Genomic DNA, 25,969 nt, shown 5'->3' on the forward strand with positions numbered 1-25,969 from the left:
TGTTCCAGTTGGAGTACATTTTCTATATATATAAATTATTTTTTAACATATTCAAATTGACATCTTTAGGTTGAAACCAGTCAACAGTCCACTCGTTGCCCATCATCACACCATAGCACATACCCCCCTAACTTCCTTTTGAGATAAAACTTTTTTTCTTAAACTTTAAACTGTTTAAGTATATATTTAAATTTAATTTTGTTCAGGAGAGGTTGTTTTGAAAAAGGTTTTCCCATTACTTACAGCGGCAAGGCAGAGGATAAAATGTTCTGCATTGCAGCTAGAGAAGAATAAATATACTTAAGTTTTTGAAATCAACTCACTTCTGCAGCCAATCACCATCAGTGCAGCTCAGCCTGAGTTTGTAAAATTGACTTTGGTGTGTGAAAATGTATCTATCCTGAACAGTCTTAGTATTAAAACTGATAGGTGGTTTTCCTCACATTATAATGAATTATTATTAGTTACTCTAAGTGTCATTGCAGAAGGATTGATTCAACAGTGTTGACAATATGGACTTTTTACTTTGGTTCTAATAATGGGATACTAATATATTTTTAATGGGTCTACATTTAATAGGCTCTGTGAATGAATTGTATGTAATGTTTTTCTCTCTTTAGATGTTTTTAACCTAGTTCCTTTACTATATGTTGTCAGGCCTTTCAAGGCAATAATTAGGTCACTGATGATATAGAACTCTAGAGTTCCCACAAATCAGCTGTAAACCTGTTGGAATTTGCTTGCAAATGTGGGTATTGATAATGACAGGGGAGAGTATGAAAATTGAGTGATAATCCATTTTTTGTGACTCACTATGATTCCTTTATTTTTCATCACGATTATTACACTTTTAAAAATAAGAAAATGTTCAAATAGCATATAATTTCTTTATACTATATAATTGAAAATAATTTGTATGAGATTATACTGCTATATTAATATGTACTGCTTATATGAGAGTGAATGATTTTTTTTTAATTCTCTGATTTTAAAAATGATTCATAAACCATTTGTTTCTGGATCTTACATCAAATAATTATTTCATGTCATTTGTTAGCAACATAATAGGAATTTAGATTCATGCTAAAATGAATTGTAAATATCTAGACTTTTTTTTTTAATAGTGGATCTTTCTCTCTTGGTATTAGTACCTGGATACTTGAAGTAACATTAATATATAGAATGTTTTTTAGTGGCTTTGGAAAAAGACAAATTCAAATAAAACCATTGTCTAGATATAACAGTGTAACAGAATTTTTACTAACATTTGTTGATTTTTGTCTGATTACACAGTTATTTTGAAGCATGATATTTGTGTAACATTTTTCATGTAAATTCATTGTTTTGAGTTTTGTTATTTCACTCTCTTTTTTTTTTTTTGGACCTTGTCTTTGTCTGTTTTCCATCATCCTGGGAACATCAATATCTTCTCTACTCTGTCACATTTTTTTGTGTGTCTTATTCTTTCATCAGTAACCCTGGCAGCATGTAAGTATCTAATTAATGTTTCCTTTTGTAATTTTTATCACTGTCTTGTCTGTAACTTTTTATCTTGTTTTCAACTTACCACCACCAGCAAATTTAGCTTCTTCTCATTGCAAGAATTTTCAAATATGTTACAGAGCATAGGAAACATGTTTTTCATGGTAGAGAACTTTGGGTGAATCAGTGGGTATATTTTTGAACACCCACACTTCTGCAATAGAAAAACTTAGCTAGATCTTCAGAGAGACAAGTAATTATTATGTACAGAATATACTGGAGTTGAAGATGTAGTTTGGACCTCCCTTGCTTAGTAATTTTTTAAATTTGAATGAAATTGCTAATTTTCAGTGTATTTTGAGATAAATTGTTTGTTCTTGCTGGTTGTTTACATTCCACCCCAAGTAAATTTTTTAAAATAAAAGTCATTGAGATTATCCTTTGTTTTCATGATAAAAACATGAAAACAAAAACTAAATGTTTAGAAATTTCGTATCACTTAGCACAAGACCTTAGGCAGTGGTAAATGCCACAAAAGATCTAACATAGACTTTGTGCAAGTATGTTGTAGCTAAATAATAATCTTGAGTGGTGTCATTTTTTAAAAAGATTTATTTATTTATTAGTTTGTTTTATTTATACAAAGCTGGGGTACAGGCCAGAGGCGCGGGAGGGTGAGAGGATTCACCAGAGACAGAGCGGGGAGCAGAACAGGCAGACGGATCGAAAGCACTGCTGAGGGTTTTGTGAGCACCACAGGAGAGGTCTGCCGTGCCTTGTGGGAATCTCCCTGGCTGGCCTGGAATCAAACCTGCGCTGCCGAGGCTGCAGACAGCTTCACAGCACTGTACTCAATCCGCTGCGCCACCAGGGAGGCCTTTCTGTGGTGTCATTTTATTTTTATGGCCTTAACTTGACACCATTGTAGTGTATTTGCATAGAACAAATATCTTATAGAGAATAAAATAGTTTTATACCTGAAATTAGCACCATTTAAGGGTAAACTACACTCACTGACTATAAGATACTTAAAGGTTTGTCTATTTTACCAAGAATTAGGTTTTGTTCAATATTAGTAAAAAGGTCTTTCAGATATTTTACTTCTGGAATTTTAAAATAATACCATAAATTAATAAATATCACCAATCTTTTGTTAATACTTTGTTCCTGTTCTTTATATATGTAATGACATGCATTGCAAATAATTTTTGTAGCAATCATAAAGGAACACATGATGATTGATCATCACTATGCCTTAGGTTCTTTGGAAGCCACTTTACATATATTACTTATTCCTCAAATACCCTTTAAGGTATATATAATCCCCATTTCTCAGATGAGAGAAATCAAGACTTGGAGAAGTTAAATGACTTGCATGAAACACACACTGAGGAGTGGAAGATGTAGTGCCTGACATAATGTCTTTGTGACTTTAAAATCAGTGCTAACTTTAGTCCTATCATGTTCTTCACTGGGTAAAAACTCTTACAGTGTTCTGGCATAGTTTTGGTAGTGTCATGCTGATAGCACTGTAATTGTCTAACAGTGAGTTATACCTAGCAGGTGTTGCCATCTACATGTGACACTTCTTTATTTGGGTCTTATGCCAGTAATCTGCTCTGCTCTCCCAGACTCATGTCTTTCTCTTCTGAAATTAAACACATTACCTCCAAAAGTTTGCATATATCCTGTTTTGGGGGCAGTTGGGAGAGAGGTGGGGAGTATTTATCATGTTCAATAGCTCTTTGCTTAAAGTTTTAAAATAATGTACACTCTAAATTCCTTTATATCTGTGCTTCCTTTGTAGAAAAATGAATGTTCATAGAAAAGTCAGAGCTCTTATTTAAGCACTGTAGTTGCAAATCCCTTCACATGTATTTATGTAATCCTCAGAATGATGCTCTTTTTATGTTATATTCTTGCTTTATAAATGAAAAAGTGATTCTTGTGAGATTGACTTTTCCAATGTTTAAAAACACATAGAACCAAGAGTTACATCTTGATCTTTTGAAATTTCAGTATTTAAATATTTCAGTAGTCTTTGATACACTGCAGCTCTTTACTGTGTGGATCCTGAACACAAATTAAAAATGAAGGATATTTGTATACACGAGTGAGAAAACTGTAAAAAATAGCATTTATTACTCTTTTCAAAATTGTGTTTGAAATTGCTGGTTTAGCTTTCAGTAAACCATTTTTGATTCTTGGACCTAGTGAGGCGATAATTTAATTTTGTGAAAATCACTACATTTCAGCAACTTATCAGTAGTTCACAGTGGATGTGAATATAGTTAGCCATGAGGTGAACAATACAAATAATTACAATTTGTTTCATTTTCACTGCTATGGACTTTTCAATTTTTAGTTATCTTCCTTCTTTTCTTACTATTTTCTTTTTCTTTTCTTCATGTTGGAAATCTTTCTGCTGCTGCCTTCTTCTGTTAATTAAAAGGAAAATCCCACCTAAACGGTAAACTTTCTGTTGAATACATATACTATTAATTTGTTTTAGTATATAAGTACCTTTTATTAAAACTTTTTTTAGAGCTTCCTCTGCTCTATTTTGGAAGAATGCTTTTAAAAAAAAGTATTTAGGCTTAGTATACTTGCAAAATATATAAAAGGGATGTTGAGGATTAAAATCTACATTATAGATAATGTGGCAGAGGATATTTTCTTCTTAATGTAATTTGCAAATCTTTAAGTCTTTCTTTACTTTTTAATGTAGCCCACCAAGAAAGCACATTGTGGACCGCAATACAGAGTTTTACCACATACCAACTCACAGTGATGCCAGCAAGAAGAGACTGATAGAGGATACGGAGGACTGGCGTCCAAGGACTGGAACAACTCAGTCTCGCTCTTTTCGAATCCTCGCCCAGATCACTGGGACCGAACATTGTAAGTGAATACTGGGCACTGTAAGAGATGAATGTTCTCTGCCACAGTGTAGAATTAAAATTTATTGGAAGACAGTCATCTACCTGATATAGCTGACTTTTGTATTATGCCGTGCATAATATAGGAATGTAAATAAGAAACCAGTCCAGAAAAGTTTTAATGAAAAGTATAAAGGAGGACTGACTATAGTATATAGCCAGTGAGAGCATGATATGAAACTTTTTAGTAATTCATTGCAAATTGATCATTTGATATTGATAGGTATAGGTAATTGCTTTAGGTGATTTTAAAGTTAAAAAATTTTAAAAGAAAGAAACTAATATTGGATATTCGTTATATATTTCAGTGAAAGAATCTGAAACTGATAATACAAAGAAGGCAAAGTAAGTTCTCCATTTTTTTTTTATAAATTGAATGCTTTCCTTTCATGAATGGTCTCAGTTTGGTTTTTCATATTTTCAAGTGTAATGGTATGGCATTTTGTGTTTGCAACTAGAAGCCAAGCATTTAACTTGGGTTCCTTTTGTGGGGCTTAAATGTATGACTTTCAGAATTTTAAATTAGTGGATAGTGTCTGGGATTTATGTCTAAGGCTTATTTTTAGTATTCAAATAAATGGGCAAAAGGTCTGCTTAGCGCGGTGCTTTGCTAACACTGCAGACCACTGTAAATGAGTTCAGTGTTGTTGCCGTCACTTTATTTGGTGCATCAAAATTGATGTTTACATGAGGACTCCATAGACTAATTTTGGTACCTCTAAATATCTACTCTCAAAGTCATTGCTATTAAATAAAAGTTATGTGAAATTAAGCTTTTTATAAGGCATGTTTTCTGCATGGTGAATTAATTGTAGAATCTTTCTCTTTCTTATGACTTTTCTATCACTTTTTCTTTTCTTTTCTTTTCTTTTTTTATTTCCACAGGGAAAAGACACCCCTTCACGTCTTTAGTCCCAAATACACACAATTACGTGACTGGCATCATGAAGTTTCAGCACGTGCTCTTAATGTACAGTGATTTATGAGTCTAGCCCCCACCCCCCATCCCCAGCAGCCAGCACACATCTTCTCATTCACTTTTTCTTTTTTCCCACTTTATAGAAAAATCTGTATTAAATTTGCCTTATGAAAAAGTCTAACCTTTTCTAAACTTTTGTAATTTCTGGCTGTTGTGAAAATGAGGAAGATGAATACATTTTGTATTAGTCAGTAACTCACAAATGTTAAACCAAGAAAGCAAATTAAGGGACTAGATCTTTTCAGTGGATTTACATGTTTCCATTGTTCTTAGAGTACTAACCTTGGAAAAGGAGTTCTTTAGTATATTGAATTTTGTTGGTCATTTGAAGCAGAGGTAGATGAACAAATTTGGAAATTATTTCATTTATGTTATTACAGTTCTAAAATTACTTTTAAGGGTTAATTTTTGCATAATTTTCAAAAAGGGATGTAAATTATTTGAAGTAAGCAAATATGAGGAGACAAGTTAAAACAGAAGGTATTATTAGAGTAGAGTTCATTATATATTTTGGTATCTTTTAAAGCAGGTACTATTCAGGATAGCTATAGAAAGAGAAGGAGACCAAATTTGGTTCCTAAAAGAGGAAAGAAGATAATTCTACCCCTATTTGCTATAGGGAAAAACAGTGTTCTTTTGGTTTGGTTAATTTAAAAAATATTGTTTTGTACCAAAGGAAATATTTCTAAACTTGTAGATGTTTTTCGGCTATAGAAAACTTGTAGTCATTAACTAGTAAAATATAAAACAATCTCATTGCTGTGTTTTTAAAACAGGAAATCAACATAAAATAAATTGCAATAGGAATGATTCTTTATGGGACAGACAAATATTTTACTTAGTGATATGAACTGTTCTGCATTGCTGCTATTCTTAGGAAGCTGTTTTAGGCTATGTATGCAAGCTAAATACCTGACCAGAATGCTTTCTGTCTTGTAATATAATGTATTATATATTAGATATAATTCAATAATAATTACAATTAAAAGTTTGGAAAAGTGTTGTAATAAAGTTGCCTGTAACATAGTTTTGTACTTGTTTTCTGTTTTCTTAAAGCTAGTAACAATGTTATAGTATCACATAGGTGAAGTGACAGTTCATTTGGAAAACATTTTTGGTTTTGTGAGATTGCTAAGATATGAGTAGAATATGATCAAGGCCTGTGTTCAGTTTTCTTCCCTGAATTGTTATATTACTTAATATAATCTCTTTCCTTAAATAGTAACATAGACTCTGGCACAACACAGAATCGCAGAATTAATGTTTATGTGAAAATTATTATGAATCTTACCTTCTTTAGAGATTGAATTTTTCATTTTTCCAGGTTTTCACTTTGTCATCATAGAACTACTGCTTTATAATATAGAAAAACTAATAGTGATTGGTTACTATTTGAAATTTAGCATGCATATGCATTTTAAAAATAATTCTGGAATTTCTTTATGCTTATTTCTGTTATAATTCATAATATGTCTTTCTTTTATTGTATCAGTTCTTCACATACTAAAAGGTTTTGCCTGCTTGTGAATTTATGATCCTGTCATCAGTCCATTATTTCTCTGTCTGAGGCCTCTATAAGAAAATCTATTTTCTTACACCAGGCTTTCCTATATCTTCATTAGTGTCCAAAGATGATGTTTGAATGAAGATAGAATAAAATTCTCTTTAAAATAAATGTGTGGATAGATAAACATGGCGTTTTCCACCAAGAATCACATTGCTAGAATAACTATAGAATTGAGAGAGAGAGAGCTACTAGACAGAATTTTTGGTAAATCAAAGAATTTTTCCCTAATAAAGAGAAGAGAACATGGATAGAACTTTATAACTTGAAATAGGTTCAGAAAAAATAGTTTAATAGCGTGCCTAGTTAAAAACAAATGATTTAATGTTTCACTGAATTTGTAGACATCAATAAATAAAATGATTCATATTTCAGTGTGAGGGTAAATGTTCAGCGAGGATCACAAAGGACATTCCATTTGACTCTGTCAACGGTTGAATTCCTGCACTTGGTGAATCTCCTGAGACATCTTATATTCCTAGCTTAAAAGCTAGCCAAAAATTGTAAAAGTTTCTTGCAGAAATACTATTCTAAGTCTAGTGTTCTAACTTGTTTTTGTTTGTCTCTTTATTATTATAGGCTTGTTTTTAATGTAAAATTGGAAAGTTTCTCTTAAGAATTTTCAACATTTTTGTTAAAAAGTTTTGCCAACCAGAATGTATAATAATGTCACCCAAGCAGTCAATTTTTTGTGTTACTTTGAAAAATATATTATTTGTGAAAATAGAGATATATTCCTATTATGCTTCATTATGCCCTTTAGGATGACTCAGATTAAAAACTTAGAGAGCTTATTTAATGAAAATTATCAAATTCAGAGATACGGTAGCAGTCCCTTCTTTTAGTAACATTTATTCAGAAATTTAGAATGAATGATTCCCCTAAACAAATAATTTTACTATGGTGTTTCTGATGTATATTTAAAATCACATGAATCATTGGCAATTCATTCATTGCCCACATTCATGGTTTCACTTCCTGCATTTGTTCCTTCATATGAATCATTACTAAACTTCACATGCCAGCCATTGATCTAGTGCTCTAGACTCACTAGCAAATAAAAAATAAATATATAAACAAGATGAAGTGTCACAATTACGTTACCAAGATAATAAAATAAGTTAATGTAAAGGAAATTTCGCTTAGGAAGGAAAGTTGTAGATTGTGTGGTAACCGTAAGAGGAACTCATCGTATCCTTTTTTCTCAAGCTATCCTGTAGGGTCATGTCATCGTGTGATGACTTAAAGTCAGTGTTCAAGGCAGAAGAAATGATTATGGAATCCTGAGGTGGAAAGGTACACAGAACAGAAGGGATAGTGTGACTAAAATGTGCTGGATGAGGGGAAGCAACATAATATACCGAATACTATCTATAGAATTTTAATAGGAAGTTGTTTATTATACTGTCTTATCACTTTAAAGTAAAAGTAGTAAATGAAGAAGCAGAGAGGTTAATCAACTTACTAAGTATAAAATAGATTCATCTCATTTGTGCCATCCTATGCATAGTCATCAATTTAAGTTTTTTCCCATTAAAGACCATTGAAAACTGACCTAGAAAAAGGAGACATTAATGTCGTTTTTTCTTGGTAACATGTATGTAGGCAACAGAGTGCCCCGAAAATATACATAAAGCTAACCAATAATAAAACTTCCATGTAGAACTTTGACATATAATCCTCTATTCATAATTTAAATCTTCTCTATGAAAACCTGTCTGGAATTCTTTGGATATATTCCTTTTGTTTATCCCATTCAAGAAAATTCTATAAGCCATTAAATATTTCCTCACTTACTCATTCCAAAGTAAACTTCAGCACATTTTGTGATTAAAATACTAAAAAAACTGGGAATGCTAAATTCTGGGTTTCATGTTCCAATTTGTAACTGATAAACTATTTTCTGCCTCTAAGATTCCACTTCAGAATATGAAGTTAGAATCACTGATGGACGCTGTGTTGCCTGCCTGCCTGCCTACTGCTTCAATACAGGATGTGGCATCTCTGCTGCTAATATGTGTTTGAGAGCAGGCAGCCTACAGTGGTCTTTCCCGTCACCATCATCTCAACTCAGACACACCCCACTCCATAACCACAACTTTCCTAGCACTGTCCGCATGTAGTGAGTGAGCTGACTGGAGAGAGAGGACTGTGAGAAGCCTTTCAGCCCAGGCAGTGACAACTTGAAGGGTCATTCTAACTCCAGAGATGCTGTAGGGGCAGCTGAGACTGTCATTAAGTTCTGTATGACAGTTCAACTTCTGCCTGCACTTGCTGCCTGTTACCTCCTTTTCATTGGTATTAATTGTGGAGACACTTAAAAAGTATCCTTCTTTCTAAACTCTCTTAAAGTTTGCTTTCCTGAAAATCCAGTCTTCAACAGAGTCAATCTTTTAGATCCCAGTTTGACTCTCTGCTTCTCAGGTTCTCTTCACCATGGTCCTCTTCTTCTTCTGATCATTCTCTCTGTTTTTGTCACTTCTCACTCTGGTCTCCTTAAATCTTCAATTTAGATTACAATGCCATTTAGGAAATCCTCAAAGTGAAAGATCAGGTAAGTGCTGCCTGAAAGGTGTATGGAAGTAAAAAGGTATATGAAAAAAAAAAAGATACATTAATTTTTTACCTCAAGTAAAGGTTATTTATTTATCAGTCATATCAGGGGTGTCCTGACATAATAAGTAGGTAAAGGCATTTAAATATCAAATATAGTTAAGGCTGTATGAACCAATGAGATGAAGAACTTCAAAACAGAAAATTACAATTTGCTCTGAGCAAATATATAGTCAATACTTGTAACTGGGTAGGCAACACAATAAAATTTTATTATAATTTTATGTTATAATTTTTCATATGCAGCATTTTAGAACCCAATTTACTAGCCATTTAATCAGTCACTTTATAAATTTTATTTGAATATATCTGCTATGTAAAGGTCTACTTCTTATCGTCAACTTATGAAGATGCTACTGCCAAGTAGCCTTTGAAAATGCTAGGAGGATAAATACAGATCTTACAAGGTCAGGAGGGTGCTGCTGGGGGACGAAGTCTGCTAACTGTCTTGTAATGCTCTGAATAATGCCACAGAGTGAAGAACCATCCTGCCCAAAATGCCAGTGGTATGCCACTGAGAATGATAGGCCTTAGCACTCTTGCTTCCACGGTTTTCTTATTTTTGCTAGTTCTCCAACCACATTTCTTGTCCTGTTGTACTACTCCACAGTCCTTGAGGGAGATAATCTGGTCATTGCTGAAGTAACTTGTTTAATTATTTTTATCCTCTTTGTGACCTCCTTTTCTAATTTGTATTATGGATATTTGTCTACATGTCTTAAATCTTAACTGAGTCTGAGTGCTTATGTAACAAAAGTCTTAGTGTCGTCATCAAAATTGGGAAATAAGCTATCTCATATGCATGATATTTCCTCCTAGATGCATCTTGGCTATGTGAGTGAAGATCTGCACATTCAATGTGTGAATCTGTATATGCATATGTAAATGGACATTTATATAGAAATGTATGTATAAATATAAATTCATAAATATACAAATTTAAGTTGATATGGGTCTCTTAAGATTATAAGGTTCATCTCTGATGAAAGACTTAAATTAAAAGTATACTGTATACTGATTTATTTAGTCCAGGCTATCATAACAAAATACCACAGACTTGATGGCTAAAACAGCAAAAGTTTATTTTCTAATAGTTCTAGAAACTGGAGTTAAGGGACAAGGTGCTAACAGGGTTTGTTTCTGATAGGGCTACTCTGTCTGCATTTTAGATATCTTCCTTCTAGCTGTGTCCTCACATGAGCTTTCTTTTTTGTACACATGAAGAGAGAGAATGCTCGTGGCTCTTCTTTTTCTTTAAGGCCTTAAACTTAACCTGATTATGCCCTACGATTATGACTTGTTTAACTACCTACTCAAGGCCTGTCTCAAAATACTGTCACTTTGGGGATTATCAATATGTTTATTTGGGGAGGGCATAATTTAGTCCATGACATACGCCAGCTACCTTTCTAAACTAATACTCAGTTTAACTGACTAGCATCTCAGAAGTTACTCGAGTAGAATCTCTGACTTGGAACCAGTTGGAAGTACTGTTTACTTTATTTGGGGGCTTCATTTTCTATTTTGGATGACAGCTGTTTGTCTCCATGCCCTCTCTCTCTAATATGAATATAAGTTCTTTAAGCACCGAGAATTTTTTCTGTCCTCATCATATATGACGCTAAAGACTGTTGCTTACTAATTGTAGATAATTACACATTTCTCCATTCCCTATTGTTGAATTTTAGGTATGTTGTTTACAGTATGGAATGCATAACTTTTAATTCAATATATATTGAAGTTAAGGTCAAATTTTCATAGAAGTACCAAGAAATTATAATGTATTGAAGGTAAAGTATAGCCATACCAAAGTTGTTTGAAAGGACTATCATCACACTTTGGACAACCTAATTGGTGAAACTTGATGCATTTCCATGGGTATTACTGGTTTGTTGAATAGTATGGAAGACATTTTTAAAAACTAAATCTTCTTTTGTATTTTTGGTCTGTTTCGACATGAGTGACTCGGTGACTCCTGAGATGAGACAATGCCTAGCTAGCTTTCAAAACAGTAAATTAAATGCTTAGTTCTCTGTTTGAGGAAACCAGTAGAAATAATTTTATTATTACTAAGGAAATATTTAAAGGAAGCAAGAGTATATTATTAATAACATAATAATAATGAGTAGCTAATGTTAAACCTAAGAGAACAGAGAATTTCAGGAAGCCAGAGAAACTTTTACTGAATGATAATTCTTTTAAAAACATAAATCTGAAGTATGTTATTGTGTGTCTAGCACCATACAATATATATTTTTTAAGTTTAAGGGTGATTTTCTTGATCTCAGTTTACCCTATATAGTAAAATAGCTAATCATTATCTAAGTTTTCATGCTTATATAGGTTGATTAAATAAGTATAAAGTAGCATTTTAGTTTAGGAAAACGTCATCTGAAACTATAAAGATCAAAATTATTTTATTTCCACTATGTGTAGTAGATTTCCACACTAAGAGCCATGTAGAATCTCTTAGCTGATACCATCATGTATATTTCTACAAATTATGTTGGTGAACTTAGAGAAAAAAGACCACAGGTACAAAATATAAGTACATAACCAACTTTTTTTCTATTGAAAAATATGCAATATTTTAATTTTTCCTTTTCTGTTAATGAATTATACTGTTCTATGCGAATACTGGTTTGGTGACTATAATGTAAAGGTCGCCATCTATTGAAGAGAAGTAATTACTACACTTTAAAATTTTTTGAAGGAATGTAGTTCTTTATCATTGCTATTCTATATATTTTCACAAAGATTATTTCTCTGTTTAATCTGGAAGTAATTAAACTTGGAAGTCTATAATTTATAAAAGATTTCCCCCCAAAAAAATCGGTGTTTGTAATATGCAAAAATTGACTTTCACGTCCAGAATATGCACTAATGTCCTTAGAAGTATATTTGGCCTGTTCTTATGATGTGGACTGGATAAATTATTCCACTTTACTTTTAGAGAGGTAAATTGCACCATAAAATTGCTTTATTCAATTAAACCAGAAAATAAACCAGTTTTCTTGATTAAAATTCAATATTGAACATACTGCTGGAATTGACTGGTTTTTTAATTCAAAAGAAATTACAACTTTAAAAAAATATTTAAGACCATTTATATTAGGCAGTCTTTACAATGATGGAAGCTCTAATTTTCTATCTTTTGATGCTATTTAATTGAAGCTATTTAACTTTATATATTTCAGCCACATTGAAGGTTTCGGAAGACCAGGTTTTTCTACCATTGTGTTACATGAAAGTGTTTTCATTATGATGGCTTGATTTTATTTAAAAAAAATTGAACAAACATTTAATACAGTATAAAGCATGTGGCTAGTAAGGCTATTTAGATATAATTTTACTTATACTTTTCTTGGTCAAATGAAAGAACTACTTTGAAATCATATTACTCCTAAAAGCAGCCTCAATTGTCCAAGTTTCCTCTTTTGCATTTCTTTATTTCAGGTATTTGTTGAGTGCTTCTTCTGTATCCAACCTTGTGATAGGTATTTATCTCCTAAATATACCTAATTAATGATTCCTGAGTCTTTATCTATTTTTTTGAATATGAGAATGTGTTGAAGCTAGTCTGACACCTAGTTGAGTTAGTTGAGTTAGTTGTACATATTTCATTAGTCTTTTCACACACTTAATTCTTTATCCTGATATCCTAATGATTCATAAGACAAAAAAGAATTGAGAGTAAATCTCTGAATGAACTGGTGGCTGAGACAGCTGTCTGTCACAGGTTATATAATGGTTGAATTTGAGGTTTTACACAAAACACCTGTAAACATACTTGGTCAACTCAAAAATACTCTTTGCTTACAGGAATGGAATCAAATACCTCTTGTTAAAATCAGTAAATCTCTTAGCAGGGATCTTGGGGCAGCACCACATGTATGTTAAGAAAATGTGTAGCCATATATCCCCTCCCCAAATCATTTAAAGTGAAAATAAATCAGCCAGCATGTTAATTCAAGAATAAAAAATAAACTGGAGTGACATTCTGTTATTATGACATCAATATATACCCATAGTTAAAAGAGATAAACAAGAAAACAAAAGTCACCCAAACCCAGAGATACAGAAAAATTTTGGTTCATTTACATTCTGGAGAAAGTTGAAGCACCAGGTACAAAGTGATTCTCAATGAGATCTGTAGTCTCTTTTTCTCCATAATTTATACCTCAAGTATTTAGAGAACTTATATGGCATTTGCTAAGTAAGACTGTTTGCATTAAATAAAATCTTGGGGAATGGTAAAAGTAGAAAACTAGATCAGCTTAATACAGTACTGATTTTCACAAGAGAAAAAGATTAATTTCTAAAATTAGTTTGAACTTGTGGTTACCAGAAAAAAGGTCTAAAAGGCATCCTTAATTTTTTTAATGGTTGTGTTTTTTATTACTTTTTTAAACTTGATATAACTTTGGGACACTCCCATCAGATATTACTAGTATAGTATACCTATCATCAATTCCTCTGTATTCCACTATCATGAACCATTGTGGTTTAGAAGGCATTCTTAATACCACGGCTAAAGAGCACAGAGTAAAGTAGAGCAGGAATTGCCAAGAATTATATTCACAAGAAACAGATTACTCCCAACTTAACATATTTTGGGTAAATTGGAGGAAATAATAGTTTTAACAGGTCATCAGAGAAAAACTTTTATGATCCCGTTGAGTTTAAAATAAGGTGAGGCTAATGATTATTGAGTTTTTTAAATCATGACAGGTTGAAGGACTTTTTTTTTTAATACAAGCACTGGGTACAGTCGAAAGCGCAGAAGGGTAAGAGAATTCACCAGAGCAGAGCAGAGCAGACAGACTGATGAAGTATACTGCTGAGGGGAGCAGTGGGCATGGCAGGAGAGGTCTGCATGCCATGTGGGACCCTCGCCCAGCAGCTGGGGATCAAACTGGCGCTGCAGAGGCTGTGGGCAGCTTCGCAACCCAGCGCTCAACTGCTGCACCACCGGGGAGGCCCAGGTTGAAGGATTTTATCTGATGGCTATGGTATAAAGAATCAGTAACTTGGATGAGGACTGCTATGGCCTGCCTAAATTTATCAGTTTTATTATTAGAGGAGGATATAACATACATGTTCCATAAACATATCTTTCAAAAAAAATGTACCAGTAACTGTCAACGAAGATCAAATATGTGCGAAAAATGTATTACGGTTTTTTGAATGAAATATGTTCTATCTATCTATCTATCTATCTATCTATCTATCTATCTATCTATCTATCTATGACCACTGTATCACAGCACACAGGACTCCTAAAAAAAAATATTAGGAGTTTTGGGAAATGGACCATTTCTAGTAAGAAGAAAAAAAAAGAAGGTAGGAAAAGATATTTAATATGATGTGCAGTATGAGTCTATTCATTTTGCTTTTCTGAGACTTGCTGGGAGTGTGGAATGTTAGCAAGAACAAGTATTTTAAAAATCAGATTTTAAAATAAAATTAGTATGAGTTAGTCTTATCATATGGCTCTTAAAATTTTAAGGCAAAAAATAGTTACATTCTGCACATGAAAATTTCACCTTGAATGTTATCGTTAATTCTTGTCATTAATTGCTATTACATAGATAATCCTTAGAAAGTCAACTAGGACAATTAAACTGTTTCTGAGTGGTTGGATTTATATGATAATATGGTCTAGTTCCTTGTTCTAAGTCCAAAGCTATATTTTTTCTTCCCCATTTTACAACCTAAGCCTCATGCTTCATAGATTTTTTTTTTTTTTTAAACATTAGGGATGTTTAGAGTAGACAAAATGGGAGACATGTCACACATGTCTATTCAGGACCTTAATTAAGGGAATATTATTCAGAAGAGAGAACAGTTCTGTAGAACCCAGCCATAATGACATGGAAGATTAAAAAATCTATTAGTTTAAAATTGATACACTATGGTAACGCAAAAAAGAAGAAAATTTAGGAAGGCAAGAGAACTCAGAAAAGTTCAACAGAGATTCAACAAAATTCCGAATGAGCTGAGAAATTAATGAACAGAGGGTAGAAATTTCTTATTTAAAAAAGAAAACTAACAAATTCAGGATGTAAAGAGCTCGGTAAGTGAGATCAGGAACTTTAGGGAAAGCTTTAAAACAGAAAAGACCATGTGGGGGATTGAATAAGTTTTCTCAAAGATGATAGTGCACAAAGGACATGGGGAAAGGAAAGAGTAAGGATGTAAAATTAAAAGAGGAAGAACTATTTGACTCCTGAGGGGACAAATAAGTATACTGGGTGTTCCAGAAGAGAGAGAAATTAAAGGGAAACAGAGAGCTTATTTTTAAAAAAATGATAGTAATCGAAAAAAACATAGCAAATCTGGGGAAGGAATTAACAAATCTATGAAGGTAAAAAATTACCTGGTTGTCTAAATGCAATGAGTCCTACATCAGTTCACATAGTAGTGAAACTACCAAGATTTCAAGACAAAAAAAGAAAATAAAGGAGCCTAGGAGAAAAAAAGCAGGTAACTTATAAGGATATTCCCACTAGGCTTTTATTAGATTTTTCAGCTGACATGCTACAGACAAGTCAAGAAATGAGTGACATATTTAAAATACTTAAATACTGCCAGTCAAGAATATTTTACCTTCAAGACTATTTCTCTCTCTCTCTCTCTCTCTCTCTCTCTCTCTCTCTCTCTCACACACACACACACACACACACACACACACACCATGAGCAAGGACATAGGACCAGAAAACTAAAGACAAAATGGATGTGGTAAGCCCCCCATCTATCAATAATCACCCTGAATGTAACTGACTGAACTCATAACTGAAAAGGGACAGAATGGCTGGTTGGATCTAAAAGCAAATCACAGCATTCTGTTGTATCCAGGAGAGCCAGCTGAACTCCAGTAATAAACACAGACTCAAAATATTGGAAAGCAATCACACAGATAAATGGTAGGCAGGGAAAGTGATATTTATATCAGATAAAAGACCTGTAGCTAAAAAGTAATGACACAGTGAACATCTTATATTATGATGTGATCAGTACATCAGAAGGACATAACACCCATCAATATATATGTGCCATGTGAAGGAGCATCAATATATATGAAGTATCTATTAAGATTTAAAAGGAGACATGGACAGCACTACAGTACTAGTAGAGACATCAAAACTCCACTACATCAGTGGATAGGTCAGCCGAACAGAAAATCAACAAGGAAACAACAACCTTAAATAAGGAATTAGATCAACTGGGTTTAATAGACATTTATAGACCACTGTGCCTGAAAAAACATGAGTACATATTCTTCCTAAGTGCACATGAAACATTCTCCCAGATAGACTACATGTGGGTACAGTGCCCAATGACAGATGAATAGATAATAAGATATGGTACATGTACAAAATGTAATACTAAGTATAAGAAAGATGAAGTCTTGACATTTGCCACAACATGATGGAATTGGAGGGGATAATGCTAACTAAAACATGACAGAAGGAGAAAGTCAAATATGGTATGATTTCACTCATATGAAGAATATAGTGAAATAAAGGAATAGTCAAAACTTTTGGGAGAAAAAAGTTTTTGTATTATGCAGAAATCTTGAATTGGCAAAAAGCTTGACCTATTTCGAGAAGAGATAGAAGAACAGTTGGACTGGAGTAAGCAGAGGAAGAGCTCCATAGTTAAGAATGCAGAATAGATAGCCGAGAACCAGTGTCAGATAATAAATACACTAAATTTTGTGGGCTACACGATCTGTGGTAACTACTCAACTCTGCTACATTATGAAAGTAGACACAGTCATATGTAAATGAATGAAACATTGTTTTTATTTAAAAATATGAGAACCACTTTAAAATATAAATATTTCCTAAAAATATAAAAATGTTTATTTGCTAACCCATACAAAGACATATTGCAGGGAGAATATCACTGAAGAATTACAGTTTGCTATCTCCTGCAATGGACTTATGTTTCCTGTTCTTTTTAAAACTCTTTACTCTCTTCCTCTTAAATGATATTTAGTTTTGCCATCACTTTTTTCTTCAGTTTTCAACATCTTTTTCAATATTCCGATAAATGTTGATTGATGCTAAGTAAACAATGGTAATATCTCTTTTTCTATTATTTATCTGAGTGTTCTATCTTACACTTGAAAATTGGTATACTGTTACTGACCCATTCTGTATTTTTATCCACAGCCTTTAAAAAATGAATAATTTTATTTTTTCCTATTTAATTTTTCTTTCCTAAGGGTTATATGTGGTGCTTTCTACTTTCAAACCTCATACTGCATTTTTTCATCTTTTCCTTACCCGGTAATAGTTCTTATAAAATTTAATTCTGGCATTCAAAATTAAAAATAATAGACATCAGAAAAACAAAAATAGTGTCCATATAATTTCAGAACCACAAATCTAACGTTCTGACTAGAAAGGGAATTTCTAGTTACTTTCTTGAAGTGTGCCATTCAGTCAGCTTCCCCACGAGATGATGGAAAACGTTATGTAGTGGAAATAGTACACACACAGCCGGTTAAAATTTCATCTGACACATACTAGTATAAAGATATTGTACAACTTAATATGTTGGAACCTAAGTTTCCTTGAAGCGTGCCAGATACTTAGTTAATGTATGGAAATTCCCATCCACCCCTTTTCCTCTTAAAGTATTACCTTTTATCACACAAAAGGAGCCATGTTTAGAAGTTTGGGAACAAACATAACACATTTGGTGATGGTGAGGGTTTTGGTTTTGGCTTTAATCTTACGCAGATAGGAGTTAAAATAAAAATCATTATTCCCAAAATGAACCAATATATATTAAAAAAAATAATATATTTAAAAAATAATATAGACCATAAATAAATATCTGTACTTTTTTCTAATATTTCCTTTGCCTTATTTATTTTACTTCTGGAAACTTAGGTCTGACAGTTCTCTGCAAGATCTGCTTCAGAGTGGACCTCACCCACCTGCAACTTCTCAGGTTTTACATACTGGTAGCCCAGTAGCCACACTTTCTAAAGTAATTACTAGGTAGGGTTTTTCCTTCCTGGTATGCATAAATTTTAATACTGGTGGTGAAATTAAATACTAAAACTGTCTTTTTAGTAAAAGGAAAAAGTAAACATGGATTAAAACACTGACATCATTAATATATAAATGAAAAAGTTTGGCACCCCATCTCAGAATTTCTTTACACTGTTTTTATGTTTTTTTTATTATTTGTTTAGATTCTCAGTTCCAATATAGAGTCAGGAAATCTGGCCTTTTATTCCCTGAGATTTGGAACGTCAACTTTCTTAAGTTTGTCTTAAGTCTTCTTTCCTGAATTAGAGCATTCAGCTCTAAAAAAGTGGCAGTAGAAATCATGTCTCAGGTACCCAGGCATATTCTAAAGGTATTTAAAGGTAAATAATTCTTAGGAGATTTTGCTGGACTCTGCTATTATTAAGTTCTTTTATATTATCATTGTGAAATTCAGTATTATTTCCTTTTTCCCTACAGGAGAAAAAGGTAATTTAGCAGCTTCATTTTTTTAGTGGCTTTTCTTACAGACTGAAGTTTCTGGATATTATTTGCCGGTTTAGTCATTTCTCAATAACTGCAGGGGATTGGTTCCAGGATTCCCTATAGATAGACCAAAATCTACAGATATTGTCCTTCATATTAAATGGAATAGTATGTGCATATTATCTACATATATTCTCTTGTATATTTTAAGTCATCTCTAGATTACTTATAAGAGAGATATCAGAGCTACTGTGGGTTCAGTTCTAGACAAGTAGAGTAAACTTAAATATCTCAATAGAGTTACATATTTACATTACACAGAGGCTTGTTAAGTGTATGAAAGCAGTATGTCTGAAAACAATATACCTACCTTCATTAAAAATTACTTAATTGCTAAAAAAATGCTAACTGCCTCTGACCCTTCAACAAGTTGTAATTTTTTTGTTGGTAGAGGTTCTTGCATCAGTGTTGATGGCTGCTCACTGATCAAGGTGGGAGTTGCTGAAGGTGGTGGTAGCCATGGCAACTTCTTAAAGTAAGACAATAAAGTTTGCTACATCAGTTGACTCTTCCCTTTATGATAGATTTTTTTGGCACATGTGATGCTGTTTGATAGCATTTTACTCATAGTAGCACTTCTTCCACAATTTGACTCAGTCCTCTGAAACTCTGAAACCTTGCTGCTGTGTTTTCAACTAACCTTATATAATAATTTAAATTCTTTGTTGGCCTGTCAGTGAAACAGAACACACTCACTTATTAAGTCTGCTCTCTTATATGGGCACATTTCATGGCACCCCCCCCCCCGCCAAGTAATTGCAATAGTAACATAACAATCACTGATTACATATCACTGTAACAGATATGATAATGAAGAAGTTTAATACATTTCTAGAATTACCAATATGTGTCACAGAAACACCTACTCTGTACATACATAGTGTTGCAAAGTGGTGCTGATAGACTGCTCAACATGGGGTTGCCACAGACCTTCAATTTGTATAAAATGTGATCACTACAATGCACAATAAAGCAAAGCACAGTAAAATGGGTATGCCTTATATAAAGCTGATGCTATGTGAGTAGTTGCTACACTGTGTGTTTAGGGAATTAAGACAGGTAATTACAGATGATCACTGCAGATGCAACTGTCCTGGGCCTGACTACATAGTAATTCAATCTTTAGTTGGTTGAATCTGCAGAGTGTAACCTGCAGATAATGAGAACCAACTATACTTCTCCCGAACAGCCATTACTTCAAAGAGGCAGAGTTAATTGAAAAACTCAAAACTGAATCACTTATAGACTCCCTTCTTCCTCTGGCATCTCATTTGTCTTCCCCTTCTCTGATACTAATAGTATCATTTCATTCTTTTCTCTTTCCAACCCCCATTCTTCTCTGACCATTCACACAGCTGTTAAAACACTGTCATGATTCAATTAATTATATATATGCAAAAAATATAGTTAAATCTGTATAATTTTTGATAAAATGATTTGCCAGTGTGTCTTTAATTTGTCTTCCAAACTATAAAATTATAGCATATAGAACTAGGAATAATAGATTATCAAATTCTGCTGACAGGGACAAAAAACTTCGACAACTTCGAAAGTTTCATTAACTTAGGTTGAGCTTGGCACATAATTAGTTTGTGTTGGAGGTGGCTACTATCACAAACTTTGAAGAAAGTCATTATAGTATAGTGAAGATATTCATTAATAACCTACATGTATAAATGAGGGAGACACTGCAAGTTTACACTGTATTTTAGACTTTTTTTACTTAATAAATTCTCAATTCCAATTTGATAAACTAACTTGGAAATTATTATAGTCATAGTGATGGAATGTTAGTTTCTGTCTAGGTGCCCGATCGTTCATAAATTAACCACAGTAATTAATTACTGTGAAATGAAGAAATTTAAGAAATTAGAGTTCTGAAGATAAAATTTCATACCAACCTTTTTAAACCTTATGCAACTAACTGAAAATAGAATACAGAACAGCAGAGAAAGTGATGTTGTGGTCACATTCACTGTAACTACTACTAATTTTACAAAAGTACTTGCCCTCTCCAAACAGCTTTTTTCCCAATATTTTCAGTAGTTATTTCCTGTTCATATCAATAGTATTTCTGCTGCTCAATAGGCAGCTGATTGAACCTGCCCCTGAAAATCACATGTCTCATTAAAATGTCAGATTCTGGGTATATGTACCCTTAAAACATTTTTATATAAAGATATTTTGAAAAAAATCTAACTTTCCTGTAATCTTCTTAGAAATTTAGACTTCATGTTTAGATTTACATTCTGCTTAGTTGTTGACAAATTAATCTTCAAATGTTTGTTATCTGATTTTGATTTAATTTTAAAAGCACTAGAGATAATGAACTTACATATATTCAAAGGTATTTTTGTCTCAAAAATCATTTTTATAATGGATATCATTTTAATTTGTGAGAAATAGTAACAGTAATAAATAACCTGATCTATTACACTTCTGATATTTTGTAACTTAATATTTAAGTATTATATATAGGATGGTTGTTCTCATCTTTATTATGTTACCTATTCTTACTGTCCTTTTGTTCTGTTTTCCTTTCCCCACCTACCAACTTAAGTAGCCCCACAAGAAATATGGTGACAAGTTCTTTGGAAGGTTTTCGCAACTTTTCTACCTTCCCTTCTCCTGCCAGATACAGTGCTGCCGTCCTGAGCAGTGCAGCTGCTACTGTGTCTGCTGTTATTGCTGCAAAAACCAGGTAGAACTACATGTGCACTGTGTGTCTGATGGGACTCGACAGTTTCCATTGTCTCACAAGTCACTTCAAAGAAAATCTAACCGTTTCAAACAGTCACAGCTGTAGTATGAGGTCTTAATTGTATTGTGGCTGTTTTATCCTGATTATGAATATCAGTGATAAGTACTGATTTTTCTTTAAATCATCCTTCTATTTCTTTTCATTGCTTACCATTTATAATTCAAGGATCAGTGGGTATTTTAAGTTGCTGTATTTTTTTTTCCCCTCTCACAACCTGATTAGATTTGAGAGTAATCTAAAGTCTTCACTGTTTTTGGAACACCGCTCCAATCCCCCCCCACCCCAATAAAATCTTTTTATTTTTGTGGGTTTTGTCTTTACATGACTCTAATGCTTTCTAAAAGGTGCTCTGATCAATCTTGGTGAAAATTTAATCACTTCTGTTGTTCATGAGTGAAATAGCATGATTTTAATAGTCTTTGACCTTTTCATTCTCTTATTACTGCTTTGTTCTCTTTCAGTCTGTCTCTGTCACCCTTTCTCTGGAAATGTTTCAAATCATATACTATAAAAACTACTTTCTGCTATTATTGTGATTTTCTGACTTGAAACTCTTTCTAAATGCTCACCAGGCTGTCCAGCCCTGAAAATTATCACTCACTCCTGGATGCGCTTTGCATCAGCCCTGTTTCCAAGCCTCTAGCTTTTTCATATCTCCAGTTCGCAAGGAAATCAACTGGTTCTATCGATGTTAAGGAAACAAGGTACTGTGGGGTTGATTCACAAGTGGTGGTTTGCTGTTAAAGATGTTGCTTTTTGTAATAACCACTATATTAACAAGCCTGATAAGAAAATCCTTGAGCTGATTTGTGTCCAGTTTTAAATTAACTGTAATTTCAGTATAAGGCATCTGTACAAATTTGTTTACTTTGTGTGATTATTAACTCATCTTTTAACCCTTTGTAACAGCTTTTACTATTGCACTTGGTGTTTGGTAAATAATTCTGCTATTGTTCAAATTATAATACAACTCTATTTTGTATTATATGGATGTAGCTATAAGTAGTAAATGTTTAGTAACATTTTGAAATGCTGAAAAAGTAATAATGGCTTTGATTGGCTGCTATCTTGTTTTTTTAATTTTTCATTGAAGTAGCATTGCATTATAACATTGTGTAAGTTACAGGTTTGTTTGTGTCATAAATCAACATCTGTATATACTACATTCAGTTTACACTAAAAGTCCGGTTCCTTTTTTCTTTCATTCTGCAACTGACCTCTTTTACCTCGTTAATCCACCTCCCTTTTCCCTTTTCTTTGGTCATCACTAATTTCATCTTATCTAAAAGTTTGTTTTTGCTTTATTTAGTTTACTTGTTTGTTTTGTTTCTTTCTGTATCACTTAGGAATGAAATCATGTCATGTTTATCTTTTTCCTTCTGAGTCATTTCAGTAAGCATAGTTCCTTCAGCGTGCCTCCCTGTTGTTGCAGAGGGCAAGATTTCATCTCATTTTATAGCTGAGTAATATTCCGTTGTGTATGTATGCCACATCCTCATGACTGGCTACTGTCTTATTCTTAAATGTGAAGATTTTACTGGGTCAGACAACTTAATTTCCACCTATCTGGGAAATGCTGAAATATGAAAATTGATTTTTCTACTAAATTTAATTATTAGACCGAAAGTTATTAGGCATAATATAAAAGCAAACAAAAATCCCAAGTGTTTACTAGAGGTAAAATCTTACTAAAATAATTGTATAAAATCATTTCTAGCAGAGCATAAAATTATAACTTAGATTTTTATCTGTTTTTTGAGTATTCTACTCTGTCCTATCTAACGAGTTCTGTTTAAGGTTTATATGTAAACATTCTGTCATTTGCTTCTCATAATAAAAATTGGTATATTGTAACATCAATCAGGTTTTAGTCTTTCATTAAACCGACTGAAAATGAATAAAAAAAGGTGATATCTTTTACACTTGTATTGAGAGACTAGAGAACAGTACTTAAAGAAAGAGAAAATGTAATACAATTTTTCAAAACTCTTTACAGTGAGAGGCGTTCTAAGACCAACTCAGCATATAGTTGTTCCCATGACCAAGCTTTATTTTAGTGAAAGAATACTAGGCCAAAGGGGCCTCCCTGCTCGAACAAGGGTTAAGTCTCAGCGCTATGAAGCTATCCACAGCCACTGCAGCACAAGCCACTGTAGCACGAGTTAGGTCCCCACCCAGGGTGCTAACCCACATAGCACAGCAGACCTCTCCTGTCTGGCTCAGCAGTATATTTCAGTCTGTCCGCCTATTCTGTCTGCTCCCCATTCTGTCTCTGGTAAATCCTCTTACCCCCCACGCCTCTGGCCTGTACCCCAATTCTTGTATGCATAAATAAATCAATCTTAAAAAAAAAAAAAAAAAGAATACAAGGCAAAATCAGCAAAGGGAAAAGTTATGTGGAATCATGTCCAGAAGGAAAGAGTGTCAAGCTTCTGAGTCCTCTCCTTGTGGAGTCACAGAACAAGTTTAACTCTGTAGCTATAATTTTTACAAAATGTGCTAAGTGTTATCTGTCAGAGAAGCACATTAGAAATTCAATGTATAAGACCAGGGTTTTTTTTTTTAAGCAGGGGGAAGAAAGAGGAATCCTTGACATAGATACCTGCCAAGTTCATATCAAAATTCCATATTCAGAAGGAAAGCAAATGTTTAGCATTGGCACAGTGCACCACCAGCAAGTTTCCAAATGCCAGTCACTGGCCAATCTTGCAAGCAGGCCTTCCAAAGGATACTCACCCTCAGGCCTACTTTGGCAGGTTTTACCCCAATTTCCAGAGGCATTGGAGAAATAGGAACTTTTGTTCATTTGATAACATGGTGGACATGAGAGAATTTAAAAACCATTTTCAATTAGATAATCTCAACCTAAACAGCAAATTAAGAGTATTTACTGAAGTAATTAATATAATACTCTTTTTTATTGATCTGTTACCTCAACAATGATTTCAGTCATTCAGAGCAATTGAGCTTCTGTGCATGGCATTATTTGAACAACTAGTTTAATATTGGGTTGTATTATTGTTGTATGTGTTTTATTTTACTTGATAGATATACAGTTAATCCTTGAAGAGCAGGGGCTTAGCCTGTGAAGTTTCACTTTTATGTGGATTTTCTTGTAAGCAAACAGTGTAAATTATGGTATGGATAAATTAAGTACAGAATTAGGAATATATTTTTGAATTTTTTTCTCTAGCTACGTTATTATAGGAATACAGTGTATAATATATGTAACATGTAATACAATACGTGTTAATTGACTTTGTGTTATTGTAAACCTTCCTAATTAATACACACTATTGTAGTTAATTTTTGGGGACTTATATGTGGACATTTTACTACATGGGGTGGTCAGTGGTGAGTGCCTTAACACCACTTTTGTTCAAGGGTCAGCTGTATCCATTGCTGTTGCATCATTACAAAATGCTTGTATTATAATTTGAGCTACTAATTTTTTTTTGGTTTTGGGGGTGGGGTGGGAGGTTTGGAAATGACAGTATATAATTATGAATAACAAATAACTGGGTGGTAAAAGCTATTTGATCATCTTAATCTAAATCAAACATCTGTGCAGTGAAGCAGCACAAATAATGCCTCCAGGTAAGCAAATAACTAGTTGAGAGAGGAGAGTGGCAATTTGGCTCTTGTTTTCCTGTCTTATGGACCCAGAACGCCTGCCATTCTACTAGGCTAGGGAAGTTGACTCTTGTTTACCACTATGTGGCCAGTGCATAGCACCTTTATGGCATATACTGTGTGCTTAAGTATTTATTGAATGAATGAATGACTGAGTATGTGAGTGAACAGAGTAACTGATGAGATGCACCAGAGGAATGTGAGGGAGAGGAAAGGAACATTAACGGCATTTCACAGAGATTATCAGGATTCACCAATAATTAATCATTTTATTCTTTTGATATGTTGAGATAGGAATAGGGAGACTAAATTAGTTTTTTTTTCAATTGTGATAACATTGGTTTACAACACTGTGAGTGATGCAGAGGTATAGGTCCATACCCCGTCCAATGTCTGTTATCACACCACACCCTCCACCTAGGGACTTAATAGTACTCCATCA

At 33.3% G+C, this 25,969-nt stretch overlaps 1 protein-coding gene across 7 annotated transcripts in view; it reads left to right on the forward strand.

The window, feature by feature from the left end:
• PDLIM5 (PDZ and LIM domain 5) overlaps positions 1-25,969 on the forward strand; it is a 237,195-nt gene that overhangs the window by 148,516 nt on the left and 62,710 nt on the right. For 2 of the 7 annotated variants that reach the window (XM_037530160.2, XM_037530162.2), the window contains exons 6-8: positions 3,935-3,952; positions 4,211-4,383; positions 4,730-4,766. In XM_037530160.2, coding sequence (XP_037386057.1) covers positions 3,935-3,952; positions 4,211-4,383; positions 4,730-4,766 — 228 coding nt within the window. Of the gene's footprint in view, positions 1-3,934; positions 3,953-4,210; positions 4,384-4,729; positions 4,767-5,306; positions 7,540-18,485; positions 18,600-21,681; positions 21,835-22,466; positions 22,599-25,969 lie in introns of those variants that run through there. The other 5 variants (XM_037530161.2, XM_037530163.2, XM_037530166.2 and 2 more) reach the window with 4 other exon arrangements.

Source organism: Talpa occidentalis, unplaced genomic scaffold (assembly GCF_014898055.3).
Source record: "Talpa occidentalis isolate TD23 unplaced genomic scaffold, MPIMG_talOcc4v2.1 talOcc4.6, whole genome shotgun sequence".
Classification (NCBI taxonomy): domain Eukaryota; kingdom Metazoa; phylum Chordata; class Mammalia; order Eulipotyphla; family Talpidae; genus Talpa; species Talpa occidentalis.